This window comes from Glycine max, chromosome 15 (assembly GCF_000004515.6).
Source record: "Glycine max cultivar Williams 82 chromosome 15, Glycine_max_v4.0, whole genome shotgun sequence".
Classification (NCBI taxonomy): Eukaryota; Viridiplantae; Streptophyta; class Magnoliopsida; order Fabales; family Fabaceae; genus Glycine; species Glycine max.
In genome coordinates, this window is record NC_038251.2 from 50,326,380 (window position 1) to 50,342,477 (window position 16,098).

At 30.1% G+C, this 16,098-nt stretch overlaps 1 protein-coding gene across 1 annotated transcript; it reads right to left on the reverse strand.

Annotated features, from left to right (window-relative positions):
• Window positions 1-3,241: 3,241 nt before the first annotated feature.
• On the reverse strand, window positions 3,242-5,158 carry LOC102664887 (receptor-like protein EIX2). Its single transcript, XM_006598576.1, has one exon. The coding sequence runs from the start codon at window positions 5,156-5,158 to the stop codon at window positions 3,242-3,244; it is 1,917 nt and encodes a 638-aa protein (XP_006598639.1).
• Between the last annotated feature and the right edge of the window lie 10,940 nt (window positions 5,159-16,098).

Consider the following 16,098-nt stretch of genomic DNA (forward strand, 5'->3'; position numbering starts at 1 on the left):
AAAATGCAGTTTAGATTCCATTCGAACATAAATTTTGGACTAATTCATGAAAGTGAACTTGTCAACATTATGCACCACAAAGTAGCCTTTCTCTAGTCTTCTCAACATTATGCACATAACATACCAGTCATTCTTTTTCTTGATGACAAACTTTCATAACATTTTTAAGCGGAATCACCATCAATAAAGAACATGCAGCTAAGGTCACACTACCCTACTCACAAGTAACTAAAAGTAAAAAACCAAAAAAAATGACAAAATTCTTTCAATGTGGCATGCCATAACTCGTTTGTTCTAAGATTATTCTAAATTCATCTAACATGAATCCAAACCTGCTATAACTCGTTTGCAGTACTTAAAAACATAACCAAAAGAACTGGTGTGGCTTATCAACATGACGCAAACAATATTGACTAGCTGTTGCAGCATCATGATAAGAATTGAACAGAAAACTCCTAGATGAACTGGTGAAAAACACCCTAGGATTCTTTATTTATACCATACAGAATACAATTGTAACTATAATAATAGCCAACTCTGGATTAATTTATCTACTTTAACTATCAAACTATTCAATCAAATCTAAATAGTGGATTAGGTAGAAAAGGAATATACGACAGGGCATCATTAGGCATATAGCAACCCAAAACAGAATTATATAAATTATACTAAGCTACTTGTTCAGGTCTTATAAATATCTTGTACTCAGATTAAGTTAAATAACCATAATCTCACCTCTATTACGTGACAAAAGTACTGATTTTTGTAATTCTTGAAATAACTTGTTCTAAATGTTGGGAATTGTTCTAAATGTTGGAAATAAATTTGTATGTTCACGATCCAAGTCATCATGTAATCAATTCTAATTTTAAATAATAGAATATTATTTTCATTGTCATATTTTACTATTTGATTAAATGGTTTATTTGATAATGTCTTTGATTAAAATTAAAGACTTGTTATTATAATATAGATTATGATAATGAAAAACAGATTTGTTCTAATTTTAATCTAAATCATTCTTGATCATAGGATTATTGTAAGTAGAATATCAATAATCTGGATAAATTAATATATATGTGATAGTATTTATTGGATAAATATTAATATATCTCATTTATTAATTTGTATATATAGATGAGTCACATGTTGACGTGATCATTGAACTGACTCAATTGGTTAAAATTTACCATAAACTGTCAATAGAAAATTCTCAAGAAGAGGTATAATAGTTTTCTTTGACATGAGATTGTCATAGTAATTAACAGGTTATTTGTTCTATTTTGATTCCGAACACCTAATGCTTTAGAGCACTTGTTGAATGGATATTGGATATGATTAAATACATGTAGAATTAATGATTAATCAAGAAGGAATACATCAACTCTTGGTAATGAGTTTGAGTTCTATGAATAAAGTTATATCCTGACCAGAAAAATTAAATAAAAGAAGAAATGAGTTTCTTAAGTAAGTCATTATCAGTTAACTCAAAAAGGGTTTGACAGTAATACTATACTCTAGAGTTAACCCAGTAAAGATAGAAGAAATTATTATATTACTCTTCTAATGGTTCTTGAAAGTAAAATACTACTTCATGCTATCCGGACGTTAAGGAATATTGTTAGACGTCTATCTTGATTAATATATTAACTTGATTAATATATTATCAGCTTAGTATTAAACTTACGGGGTCACACACAAACGAGTGTTCTAATCTCTATTAAAGAAATTATTTTAATATTTGATGATTAATTAAATTAGAGAATTTAATATGATCAAATGATGAATTGATTTCAAAAAGGTAGAATATTATTATATTTTTGCTAGCACTGAAAATATAAATAATGTGAAAGATTTGATGAAAGACAAGAAACAAACATATATGATTTTGAATATGGAATTTAGATTGAAAAGACGGGTAGATACAAGTTTGACTTGGTCAATTATTATTTCAATTTTAAAAAAAGGTACTATCAATAATGATTTTGATTTGATAAGAAATTTGGTATCCTTAGCGTGCTATAAATAAAGCCATGCACGTTGAAATTATCCCAATATCACTTCTCTATTCTAAATTTTTCACATGTCAAAGTTGTTGATAAATAGAGGTCAGTGTGAATACACATAGAGTCTTCACACTATTGAAGAATTTTTTTGCTTCAAGAGCTCATCAACAGATATATTTTTAATATGTCATATGTTTATAATATAATTTAAATATAAAATAGATCATTTTATTCTGTAATATTTGTTTTTTGAACACCTTTTATCTTACACTAAATTTGTGATATTTGAGTAAACAATTTATCTCCTCTTTCAAGAATAGATCTATAGATCTACAATTTCGATTGCAACACACATTCTTGGACAACCAATATCGATACACGAAAGTATAGTGTGTGGAAAATATTCAATTAAATGTATACTAAACATTAATTTCAAACTTCCCTTAAAAAACAATCCAAACCAAACCATATTTAAAAATTCAAATAATATAAACATGTTTTTAAATTGATTTACTTTTTAACAACTAATTCAGTTAACTGGTTTTGGAATCAGTTGACCCAAAACTGGTTTTAAAACTAATCTTGGTTAAAACATGGTTTTCTATATTTTAACTGGTTTAGAACTAGTTTTGAACCAAAATCAATTTTAGAACCGGTTTTCAAAAGTAGAAGTGATATAATTAGAAATCCAATCCATATAATTAATCTAAAATTAGATTTGATTCGGGTTTACATGAAACTAAACTATGCAGAGCCCTCAAAGAATATACAACTAGAAATAGATGCAAGCAAATTTTTAACTCTTAAGTACTCGGATTCCAAAGCATCTCCAAAAACATGTAGCACATAATATTTCTGATATCATTAATCAGGCTATAGTGAAATTTTTAGAATAATTAATCTAGGTCATCAGTTAGTTGTAAGCAAAAATAACACAAGAACCTGAGAATAGCTGCATCATCATTTAGGGAACCACAGAAAATGTTAAACAAGTTATGAAACGGCAAATGATCATCTAAGAGATTGAAACAGAAAAGAAGTCAGATGCTATTTCATATACCACACCCTATTTTACAAAGAATATTACATCTTAACGAGCACAATATGATACAAGCACAAGACAATAAAGTACAGGGAAAGAAAATGCAACAGTATAAAAGAGTTTGGACCAAACGTTTTGACCCCTACATATATCTAATACACATTTTGATGATCACCATCACCATGGCATAAAGTCAGCCTCTCAAGTCATAAAGAAACTTATAGGAAACTCCCAAAAAGCCGGTGCCAAATCCAGATCCTATTCCAATGTAAAACCATGACCAAAATGCAGATTCATCCCCATCTTCATCTATTGCCTTTGTGTCTTTAGGTTCACTAACCTGCAAGCAAAATTTTGTAAGTGGAGGTCCGCAAAGATTGCGATTGCCTATATAGCTGAGTGCACCGAACCCTTGAAGCTGTGTGCCTGATGGTATTTTGCCTGTGAAATTGTTAAATGACAGGTTTAAGGAAGCAAGAAAGGACAAATTGGAAAGGCCTTGAGGAATTTCACCCCGAAGTTGGTTTGTTGAAAAATCAAGGGACTCCAAGTTTTTCATGTTGCCAATCTCATTTGGTATTTGTCCTGTTAATTTGTTGTGGGAAAAGTTCAAGGAGTACAATCCAATGAGGCTGAACATTTGGGGAGGTATTATTCCAGACAAATTGTTACTTGACATATCAATTAAGCTCACAAAGTGCAGGTTCATTCCATAGTCTATTGTTTGACCTTTTGTGACCAGCTCAAGACTGTCTTCGAAGATATAGTAACTGAAACCATCTATAGGAAAGAAAAAAGTAAGCTTGTTGTAGGAAGCATTGTTGAAAACTAAGGCTGTGATATTATGTAGGCAGCTGGGTATATGTCCTGAGATTGTGTTATCTGCAACATCCAAAATAATGAGGGATGACATTAGGCATATCTGTGTTGGGATCACACCACTAAAATGATTGGATCTTAATTGGAGAGCCTTTGCACCATGTGGTATCCAGTTTGGTATATTTCCTGAAAAGTTGTTCTCACGAACATTAAAGATCAATAGAGAGTGGCAATTTTGCAGCGCGAGAGGAATGTCTCCATAGAGCTTATTCTCATGTAGATGTAAGGAGGTAAGATTAGATAACAAGCTCATTGATGTAGGTATCTTGCCTGTTAGATTATTGCTTCCGAAGTTAACATGAACCAATGATTTCCAATTCTTCCAGCAATTTGTAAGCCCTCCAGATAGATGATTCAGGGATATGTCCAAGTATTCCAAATTGTTTTTCCCATTCAGCATCTTGTGATCACACAAAAGAGGAGAAATGGTTCCTGATAATGAGTTGTTTGATATATCAAGAAAGGCCACGTTGGATGATAGTTGAGGCAGGCCACCTTTCAGATCATTTGATGACATATATATGAATGTAGAGTTCAACAACACCTTTGACATGTTCACATCTATCAAATTATCTTTTAAATAGAGTTGTGCCACTCTTGACACAAAACTCCAAAATTTTCCCTGTGCCTCAAATGATGATTCATAAATGTCCAACCATTCAATAGATCTTTGTGTATATAACCACACAGGAAGGTTAGGACCTGCAAATGCAAGAGCTAATCGTTGCAGTTGAAAAGGTGGAACCCAATAGGAGTCAAAATCAAAGATTAATGGTGGTGATGAGTATATATCCAATTCCCTTAATTTTGACAATTTGGCAAAATTTCTCTCAGAAACAACTCCTGATAATTGATTGTGGCCAACCAACAAGCTGGTTAAGGATGATAGATTTCCAAAACTTGTGGGAATAGATCCAGAAAACTTGTTTAAATTAAGAGCAAGATATCTTAGATGTTCGAGTTTGCCTAACCAATATGGAATTGGTCCACTCAACTTATTGTCTTCCAAGTTCAAGACTTCCAAGTGTTTAAGATTTAACAATGCCTTGGGTAGTTTCCCTTTTAAAGAATTTGAGTAAAGCTCGATACTAGAGATACCACTGCTAAGATTGAATAACCATTTAGGCAAATCTGAGGGAAATTCATTTGCAGAGAGAGAGAGAGATTTGAGTGAAGTAAAATTAGCATATTGAATAGATGGACTCAAGTCTTTAAGTTGACAGCCACCCATATCGAGCTCTGAAAGCTATGGAAGCATTGTCACAAATTGAAGCCAGTTAGTTTCCTTGTGAAGATCAATGCCAGTGAGGTAGAGATACTCCAAGGAGGGCATGCTGGAAATCCATTGAAGACTATTGATGGAAAGATTATCATTATATGACAAATCAAGATAATGAAGAGCTGAAGAATTGGCACAGTGACAATATTGACTATGCACAGAATCAAATTGGATAGCTAAGAAGTCATTATTCCTCAAATTCAAGTAATTTAAAAATTCTAATTCCACCAACAATAAGGATAGGTGAATAGAACCTGTGAGGCAGTGTGATTTATCTTCTTTGTCAGTGTAAGTTGGAAGAGTTGTGGAACATGAGAGACTGAGGTGAGTGACTCTACTTGTGATGTTGTCACACTTGACACCTCTCCATTCACAACAATCTTGTTGAGTGGACCATGAAGAGAGCACACTTGATGGATCTATGACTCCTTGCTTGAAGTTTAAGAGAGCATGCTTGTCTTTTTGGCTGCAGCGAATATTGAGGCTGCACATGCCAGTGTTGAACATGATTGCGCATAGCAACCATGCAAAGATGATTGCATATTCAGAGGGAGATGTGTTCATGGTTACAAGAGAACTAAAGTGTGAGCTAAGGGGTATGTATGGCTTCAACTTGAGGGGAACTCTATATATACAATTAAGAGTTTGTTCTTATTTATCATTTAGTATGATCTATAATAACATTTTGTGTTCCACAAACAAGTGTAATTAGTATTGCGACGATTTGGTCAAAAAAATTCCTCTAAGTGCTCAGACAATGATAACGTTGCTTGACAAAATGTGTTGCCCGGTTTACTGACCACAAAAATTTGAAAAGTAAAACTTGCAACCAAGTCATACATACTACATCATATCACCATTTCTCATTGACAACCTCCATAACCTCCCCTTTAAATCCCAATTAACATCTCCAAACTGTCCTAGTCCTAGTCCTGGCCACAACGCCACTAATTAGAAATGATATTTTCGACCCTTCATATGGGTTGGATGGTTAAGGGAGAATAAAAGAGAAAAAAAGTCATAAGTTTGATCCACTTTACTAACAAAATTAACATTTTAACAAAATATTTTCATCATTAGGGGTGGATATGCAGATTTGGATCCCCAGACCAGTTCGTTAAGCCCGCGGACCAGTGGACCTCTTTTTCTAACATCTATATAACTATATCGAATTTTTTTGTCTGGTCGTTAAGCCCATGAACCTAGCGGACTTTATTCGCAGACTCACAAACTATCCGCGTAATTCACCTGAGTCTAATGTGTAAGTATTATCAATTTGTTATGTTAAGATTTTGATCTTTAATTTAGGTTGTTATTATTAATTTGTTATGTTTAAAAGGTTTATATATTTTAGTGTGATAGATTTTAGCTTAAAAAATGAAATCAATATTTTTCTTCTAATTTTATACATTTTTTATTTTTTAAAAATTATATTTTCTACCATAAAAAGAAAATATATTTTTTCAAATTAGTATTTAGACTTCGGATCGGCCCATTTATCCACAGGATTTTGTAGATCAGATTTTGAAGAAAAAAATATCTATTTTACGGAAAGAATTTATCCCGTCTATTTAAAGTGTAGGTTTCATAGTCCATATCAGTCAGTATATTCACCCCTAAATTTTTATTTTTTTGTTAATTAAATGGCATCACACTTTATTTTTCTATTTTTCATGTTAATTTTTTTAATCAATTTGTAATATTTTAATTGTCTGCATGAGTAAATGTGTTGATTATGTGCTCATATGACAATTAAATTATATGAATTTTTTTGTCAATATCAATCACAACGTCTAAGTCATGCAGGATGTCCTTCATCTCGGAGTGCATCGAAAATTAATTGTAATATTTACTCATTAAGAAAAAGATTAAATCATTTATCATTAGGGGTGTATTTAGGCCAATTTGGATTGGATTTGATCAAATAAATGACTCAATCTAATTAAATTTAAACAGATTAGTTTGATTTAATTTTTTCATTCGATTTTTCAAGAAATTAAAAACTTAAAACCTAACCTAAATTAACCTATTTGTAAAAAGTTTGCATTAAATTAGATCAATAGGTCAAAACATTTAAATTTGTCAGTTAGTCTTTAAAATCCAATAACTTTTAATAAAATGAAATATTAAATGTATTACTTATAATTGTTAAAATATAGTCAAATAATAAAAGAAAAGTTCAAGAGAGGAATTACATTATTATAATATAATAAATAAGTTTAAGTATTACATTTCTAAAGCCTAAAAATCCAAAAACTAAAATTATTACACCATAATTTGAAAAATTCAATTTTTTTCAAATAGAAAAATGACCAGTAGAACTAAAACATCAATTATATCTAAAAAAATTTGAAATAAATTAGAAAGCAAAAATAGACGTACTACAACCAAAGAAAAATTGAAATCCGTGATTAAGTAAAATGTTAAGAGCTAGTAAAAGAATAAGTGATCTCATTCTTAGTTCCTAAATTTGATAATAATAATAATTAATTTTTTAAAATTTAAAAATATATATTATATATAAAATAATAATAATAATAATTTAATATAAATTAAGGAGTCTATAAGTCATGTTAGTTAGTAGACTAATAGATTTATATAATAAAATTTATTATTCAATTCTAATTAACGAATTTAAATATATTGTGTTAAATTTGACTCAAATAATAAAAGTACTCCATCCAAACTATATGAATTAATTGAAACTAATTCAAATCAACCAGTAACACCCCTATTTATCATCATGACGCGTGACACAAAGTCTTAGAATTAGGTATACAAGTAAGATAATGAAGATTGATCATGACGTCAGAGAAACTCTTAGATAGAATTAGGTAATATTAAGATAATGAAGCTATTTTCAAACCTATATGTCACAATTCGTTGATTTTTTATACAAAAGTTTGACGTGTGTGATTTTAGTTTCCAATCCTTTGAAAAGTAAATTTTAATTTAGAAATTCAACCCTTTGAATTAATCTAAACTTAGATTTTATTTTGGTTTACGTGAAACTAAACCATGGACAGCCCTAAAAGAATCTACACGTAGATGCAAGTGTGTTCTAGCTGAAGTACTCGGGTTCCAGAGCATATCTCGAAGACGAAAAACATGTAGCACATAATATTTCTAACATCAATGAACAGGCTATAAATCTAGGTCATCAATTGTTTGCAAAATAACACAAGAACTTGAGATTAACTGCATCATCATTTAGGGAACCACATAAAGTGTTGAACAACTTATTAAACAGCAAGATGATCATCAAAAGAGATTGAAACAGAAATAAGAAGAAAGCAAATGCTATTTCATGTACCATACCCTATTTTACAAAGAATATTACTTTCAAGTAAGCACAATATGATAAAACCACACGACAATAAATGACTCAGAAAGAAATGCAACAGTATAAACGAGTTTGGACCGAACTATCAACTTCTCGAAGTACCTAACATTTTGATCCCTACATCTATTACACATTTTCAGCACATACTACTGAAAATTACTTCTAGCAATGTTGTATATTGAGAATACTCAATGCTTTAAGAATATGTTTGGATGAGGAAATTTAAAATTTTAAGAAATTTTAAATTTTAAGAATTTTAAATATTTCAATTGAAATTCTTTTATTTTTAAAATTTTGTGTTTGGATAAAAAAAATTGTGAGGGTGAAAGAAAATGAATGCAAAGAGAAGAAAATATACGATTGGTGTGCTTCTAAAAAGAAGAATATCAATGCGGCATGGGTAGTCGCAGGAGAACTGGGACACGACGACGTACACCACCACACCCGATCACAACATTCAGTCAACAGTACAAGGCAAGACCCAGACCCTTCGCGCCGGCAAGCACCTCCACCGCGTGATAGGTAGCGACGATTGCTCCCCTGACTGGCGGATGCAGTTCTACACGTCCCCTTAAGCCTGTATTCCATGAGCTCAAACGATATTTCTTGAAGAAGAGGATCATCGGCGCGAGAGAAGAGTTACGAATTCGAAAACAAGATTAACTTTCACGTGGAAGAGAGAACGGAGGTTATAAAGAAAATACGCAAATATTTTTTAAGGCTCTTTTATCAAGAAGAAAATTTCAATTTCTCACTTTTTAGAAGGAAATTAAAATTCTATATTTTTAATTGTTTAAAATTATAAAAATTTAAATTCTTTATAAAAAAACATTCAAACAATCAATTTTAGATTAAAGAAATTTAAATTATCTAATAAATTACTTTCCTCAAGTAAAATTATGAATCTAAATGCATTCTAAAAGAAATTAGGACAAAATCCCCATGCCCACAGAGGAAAGACACCAAAATGAATGATGATATACAAATATATATTCTGGAAGGTTAACAATAATAATTAATACAAACAGCACGGGTGTAAAAAATTTACAAGCTTGCATCATGTAAGTGAATTGCTCAGCTAGCTAGCTACTCTAAGACATTACATATGATTAATGATAACAAAGTAACTTCTCGTGATGTTGGACCTGACTAACAACTTTTCACTGACGAAGGACAGAGGGAAGCAGTCAGCAGCATTGTGGCCTTGACCCACATGAACTTGACCTTGTCCTGAGGGGATCTTGAGAATGAACAAAACTCAGCAAAATTGGACATTGAATGATTGCAACATCATTGCCTTGTCCCATGTGAATTTGACTTTCTTCATCTTGAGGGTCTTGAGAATCAACTCAACTCACAAGAAATTAAGAGTCTAGCAGTGGAGTGGGGAGAAGCAATACCTGTACTTTACATGGTTTAACAGATTTAATAATATCAGCATGTGACAGAAAAATCACCCAACCAAGAAAAGAATCTCATAAAGAAACTCCACTCCAACCAGGCAATATTGAGTCATTCATGCTCGAAGACAGATTCTACATGGTCTGGTTTCGCACCTTTGTTTTTGGAAAGAGAAGACTAGGATGTAATCTTGCTACAGAAAGAAAGTAATGGAGTAATAAAATGAAAGCATATTCAAAGGGCTGTAATTGGGTAACTGCATTAAATGGTAGGGATACACATAAATATTAATGGCACACGCACACACTACTTACCTTTCACTAACAGGAGGATCTTACATCTTTGTCAATCTTTTTTGCAATTATGACCACATTTCTTGGGGATATGTTAGGATCAAATATCGGTAACATGCAGGCTTCTAGAGCACTGCCTTGTTCTTGAAGAAACAATAATCTATCAAGTAGAATAAGAGTTTCCAAAAGGGGCCCTAAAGCAGCTCTGAGAGACCAATACGGTCCTATAAGGTCCTGTACATAATTTTGTTACATTAAGTACTTGATAATTTTGCCTTCTGACTTAACTTAGATTACAGCATAAATATATGTAACTTCAGCAAAACACGTGAAATTTTGTTTTCATTAATTCTAGCAAACATCTTTGTAGAAGCAGTTCATACAAATTATTTTAATTTTGCAGAAAACATTATTTTATGACCAAAATTATATGACATGATGGAACTAAGAAAACACTACACCAATAGGTAGAAATATAAATATTGTATCTTAGAATATTAAAGAGTATCTGGGAACTTGGAAGATAATCTTATGAATGGTTTCCATATTTCATTATATTTCTTGATTTGTTTTCTTATTTTATTGAGATTAGGAGTATAGAATTAGTATGAATAGAAGTTGAGGCTTTGTATCTTGTATCACATCGGTATTCAAGATAAAACTATTAGCCTTTATTATCTACTTTTCCCTCCTCTAAGTTTCTATACTTTCAACATGATAATTTCTCATGTGCACACTGACCCTATTCCATCCACCTTTGCTGTCATTTTCCTAGCCTCACAATCTTCAGTCAAGCCTGGCCTGTGACCTCTGTTTGCCACCGTTCCATGGCTGTTTCGTTCCCATGGAAAGTGGACTTTGTATTCAGTGGTAAAATCTGATGTGTCCTCTCCATTGGGTTTGATGTGTTAGGGCAGTAAGCTTTAACTTGGGAAAGAGGGTTAGAATATCTGCAAAATATCTTATTAGCATTCATATCACTATTGTGTGTCTCTAGGATACTTTGAGGTATCTTGTATGATCTTAGGAATGTTTTCATATTTCATTAGGTTTCATGATTTGTTTCCTCATTCAATTAAAAATAGCACTTAATATTTTGTATCTCATCATATCACATATCACATCAATGTACACAATTGAACGCCATTCATAGTCCTTTTTATATCTCTTTTCCTCCTCCTCTCATGTACATACCTATAATTTCAACAAATTAGGATCTACCAAAGGTTTTAGGCTTTAAAAAGTTCTTTTTTCCTCTTCATGCTAAAAATTTAACGATGTGCTGCAATGAGATTTTTTTTTCTTATAAATCCAACCTTATTAACTAATCGTCTAAATCCTACTACCTTAGGTGACTAGAAACATTATAATTAATGTGTGGACTGTATTTACGATTTCATTTCTTGCATGCGCAATTGCCTATTATAATCTAACTAATGATGCATCCAACCAATATGTCTGCCACCACTATATCCCATTCACCACATGAAAATTGAATTCTTACGTATGTTAGAAGCTTAACCAATCTGAATAACATTGAAGTCAAAATATGAAGAATGTGTAAGTCATTAAACTAAAACAATGCACTCAATCAATCATTTTTTTCCTCTCATAAAAAAGTAGGCATTCTAACCAGGCAACCCATTCATTTTAATCATAGGGACACAAACAGAACAAATTCAAATTCAATTGATTATAACAATATTTTAAATTTTAAAGTTACATACAAAGTAGCAAAAGAAATCATATATACGCAACAAGAAAAAAACTGCTAAAAAGAAAATAAAGTCCTAGACAGAGTAAAAATAAGATTTACGAGCATTATAATGACAATAGTTTGAAATAATAGAAGAAATTGAAATTGACATACAGCAAATGGTTTTGCTTCCTTCCATGTGCCTTGAAGGTTTATATCATGTGAATGTTTAATTCCAAGATGATACAATCCAGACTGGCAGAAATTCTCAAAATGATGTATGACAGTAATTTTTTAGTTGAATTATTATATATAAAAATTATGCTCTTTTAAATTTATTATTGAATTGTATATGTTGTCACTGTAGAGTATTAATTTGTAGTAGCATATATTATATAATAACCAGATAATATTTTAAATATATAAAAAAATATTAATAACCAAATTACCGATAAATAATCCATCAGTAATATATAAAATAATCAAGGCATTTGTTGTTTGTTTCTAATCCATGGATAATAATATCAATGGATATTTCATTGGAAAACATAATTACACCATTACCGTTGAAATATCCATTGAAAATTATAGTATCCTTTACCAATGGACTATCTGTCAAAAACAAAAGTCATCATTAATGTCAAATAACCTGTCGAAAATAAAAGACACCATCACCAACGAATTATTTGTCGGAAACAACAGACATTATTATCGACGAATACTTTTTGTTGGTAATTTTGACGGATAAGTCTAACATAACTCCGAAAGAAGTTTTTTCTGACACTGCTGATGGATTTTAGTCTATTGAAAATGTATATTTATTGATGGATTTGTAACCTTAACAACGGATTTTGTTTATTAGAAATTGACGTTTTTCTTGTAGTGTAATTTTTAAGACTAGAAGCGAATAGTAAAAGTGAAAAAAGTGATATCAAATTGTTGCAATTAACAATAATGCAATTCTCTCATGTTTCCGGTTCCCATGTTCTATCCTTTCCTCATTTTCTCTAATTTACTTTATAACATAGTCTATTTATAATTTATATTTTTACCTTTTCATTTTATTTTATTATTATACTTTTATAGAATTGTGGTAATACAAAATGTCAAACAAAAAAAAATATAAATCTGGTTTTGAAAAAAAAAAATTAAAAAGAGCGAAGTTGAAAATTTAATTCAATCTAGACGTAATGCTCTTGATAAATTTGTTACTATCCTTAAGAAAAGATATAAGAATGAGCTCAATTGATGAAAAAAATGATAGAACAATCACAACTAAAAGATGTTGAAAGCATTGGTAGTCTTAATTCCAATCAAGAGTAACAAGTAAATATTAAGCAAAGTGACATGCAAAGTAAAATTCAAAAAACTAGAAGATAATAATTAATATTATATTAAATCTCTTTATAAATTTTGTCTTAACCCCAAATATTAACTCAATTGATTAAATAAGATACTATTATTATATGAACATTTCTTTCAATAAACCCCATCCCTTTGGCTTTGACCTTGTCTATAATGTACCTATTTGTAATCTTTCAAATAATTTGAGTCTAATTTCACTAGGATTGTTGGTAAAAAGAAAATAATATTCATATGATAGAGATATGTGAATTTTTCACTTATTCTTTAGTATCTGAATTAATATTCAAATAAAATCCCGAGATATTTATCATTTAACTTAATTGTAGTCTATTAAGTATTACATCTTTGACCGATGTTTGTGTTTATTTTTTTCACTTAAATAAAAATACTCAAAATTTCAAACTTTCTATATATCCTGTATCACATACAAGTAAAAAAGAAACTAGTTACTGTTAATTTGTCCTACATTATTATACTTCCAAAATGTTAAATGTTAATTATGTTCGCATAAATGATGATGTAGATTGTGTATGCATGCATGCGTGCTTGTCATGCCCAAGCTTACGTGTATCTACGTTTTATTGCCTGTCTGACTATTTCTGCATGTGCACATTCTTTATTGAATAGTAGTCACGCCTGTCTTTAAACTTTTTCAAGTCAAACTTGTCCCGTCTATATTTATTAGATAAAACATATCTATAAATAATCATTTAATCAAGTACAAAAGTTACTTGAATGAACAAAGACTTGACTGGTCAGCAAAGGTTTCATCTTGATTCTTGAGAATGAAGCTTTTCTACACACTCGACCAGAATGGAAGGTTGTGGGAGAAACTCTTCCCATGAATGTTAAACATAATTATGGTTTTCACTCATAATATATCTTATATGGGGCCAAATATATGTATGAGTAAGCTCTTGAACCTAGTTAAGATTGAGATTATATCATCACTCATTACAAAAAATAGTATGAATGTTTAATTCTACTTTTCTTTCAGCTGTCAATCAACTAATGTAATATACTTTGTTTTCCCCTCACTTTTCTCTATGATACTAATAAGCAAAAGTATCCTAAAACAACTAATAAGCAAGAGATTTTTTTTTTCTTTCTAAAATATATTTTTATCCCTTATTTTATTTTTTATTTCAGTATATTTTTTAAGTATAAAATGTGTCACTGTCTCTTAAGATATTTTTACTTGGTCAAATTGATTAATTTGTTAGTTTTTTTATTGAGTGTTACTCTGATCTTATTTATATTAAGACGTTTGTTTTATAAAATTTTATTTGTTAAAAAAATTATATTTATGGAAAAAAATTATTTATACATGTTTGATTCACATTATTTTTTCTTAGGAGTATATGCTATATTACTAAAATGTTTTTATATTAAAAAATTATTATATTTTATATTAATAACCAAATTTCCTATGTTTCTTGTGAATCGATGCAGTGCAACTATCAAATTTCAATATAAAAACTCATCACAAAACAACGATTATATTACAACATTATATATATTTTTTATAAGCAAAAGTTAATTTCATATGTGTTGCTAGGTAGATACAAGAAGAAAAGAATAAAAAACTTATTTTAGCCAAAACCCGTGATACCAACTACTTTCAGTTTTTTGAAATAGCCTCCTAACACACGGTTATATTAAAGAGAAATCTGATTTAACTTTAGATGTTACAATAGTGAGGATAAAATTATTTAATGAAAAATGCGAGCAAATATTTTAATAAATTTTAAATATGAAAAAATTATTTTGAAATGATTTTAATTCATTAAGTGTCAAATAGATATGGTACATTGGGTTTGAAAATAAAAGAAGGTGGATTATTATTTATCCATTTAACTATATGATTCATCCGATCCAATAGAAAGTCTTTTTTATTTTAACAACGTGTGAATTGATTAGATTTTATTTAGAAATTAGATGATAACAAATAAATGGATTGTTTTGCCATCCCTAACTACAATACATGCAAAGTGGCTTATTTGTAATCAAATCTAAAAATTACACAAGTTTCAAAGAAATTTAATGAGGCAAATAGGCAAATTAAATGACGCAATATAGATCAGGGTTAAAGGCTTATAGCAGCAAGAAGCATAAAACAGGAGTTTTTTTTTTCATTATTGTGTTAACTTGGTCAGTTTAAAGATTATCATGAAGATACAATACAACAATTCCCATTAACTTATTTAGCAGGGTGTTTTGCTATGGCTACAATTAAAGAGACATGACTCTGACATTCATTATCTTATGTTATTTTGTACATTCCGATAATCAGTGTTGAATCATATGGCCAATTTTATATTGTGTAGTTTCACAAGGATAAAAAAAAAACGATGGGTTAAAAATGCTTGTAACTGACAAATAAAGACAAATGCATAGTACCATGAAGAACGTTTCAAACAAAACATCTATAGTTGGTGAAATTCAGTTGTCTAAATTATTTCTGAATCATACTTTACAGAAATCTTATTTAAAAATCTTGCTATGGAAAACACGTGATAGGTTCAACTTAATCAAATGCAGTGTGTCCACGAATAATAAAACTTATTTTATACGAACCGACCTAATTCCCACTTTAATCATTAATAATATATTACATTATTCTTTTTATATTAATTTTAGTGTATTAGATTCTGTTACCGTTAATGTGGAAGGAAAAATTACTTGCGGAAGTAAATGTTATACTGTGAATAGTCTTAATTATTGAGATAAACACAAACAAAATTTTAAATAACGAATAAAAATAAATGTAACTATATAACTCTAAATTGAAACA

What these genes read in the sequence shown, in the direction of transcription:
- LOC102664887 (XM_006598576.1), bottom strand. Translation starts at nt 5,158, where the DNA reads ATGGGTGGCTGTCAACTTAAAGACTTGAGTCCATCTATTCAATATGCT.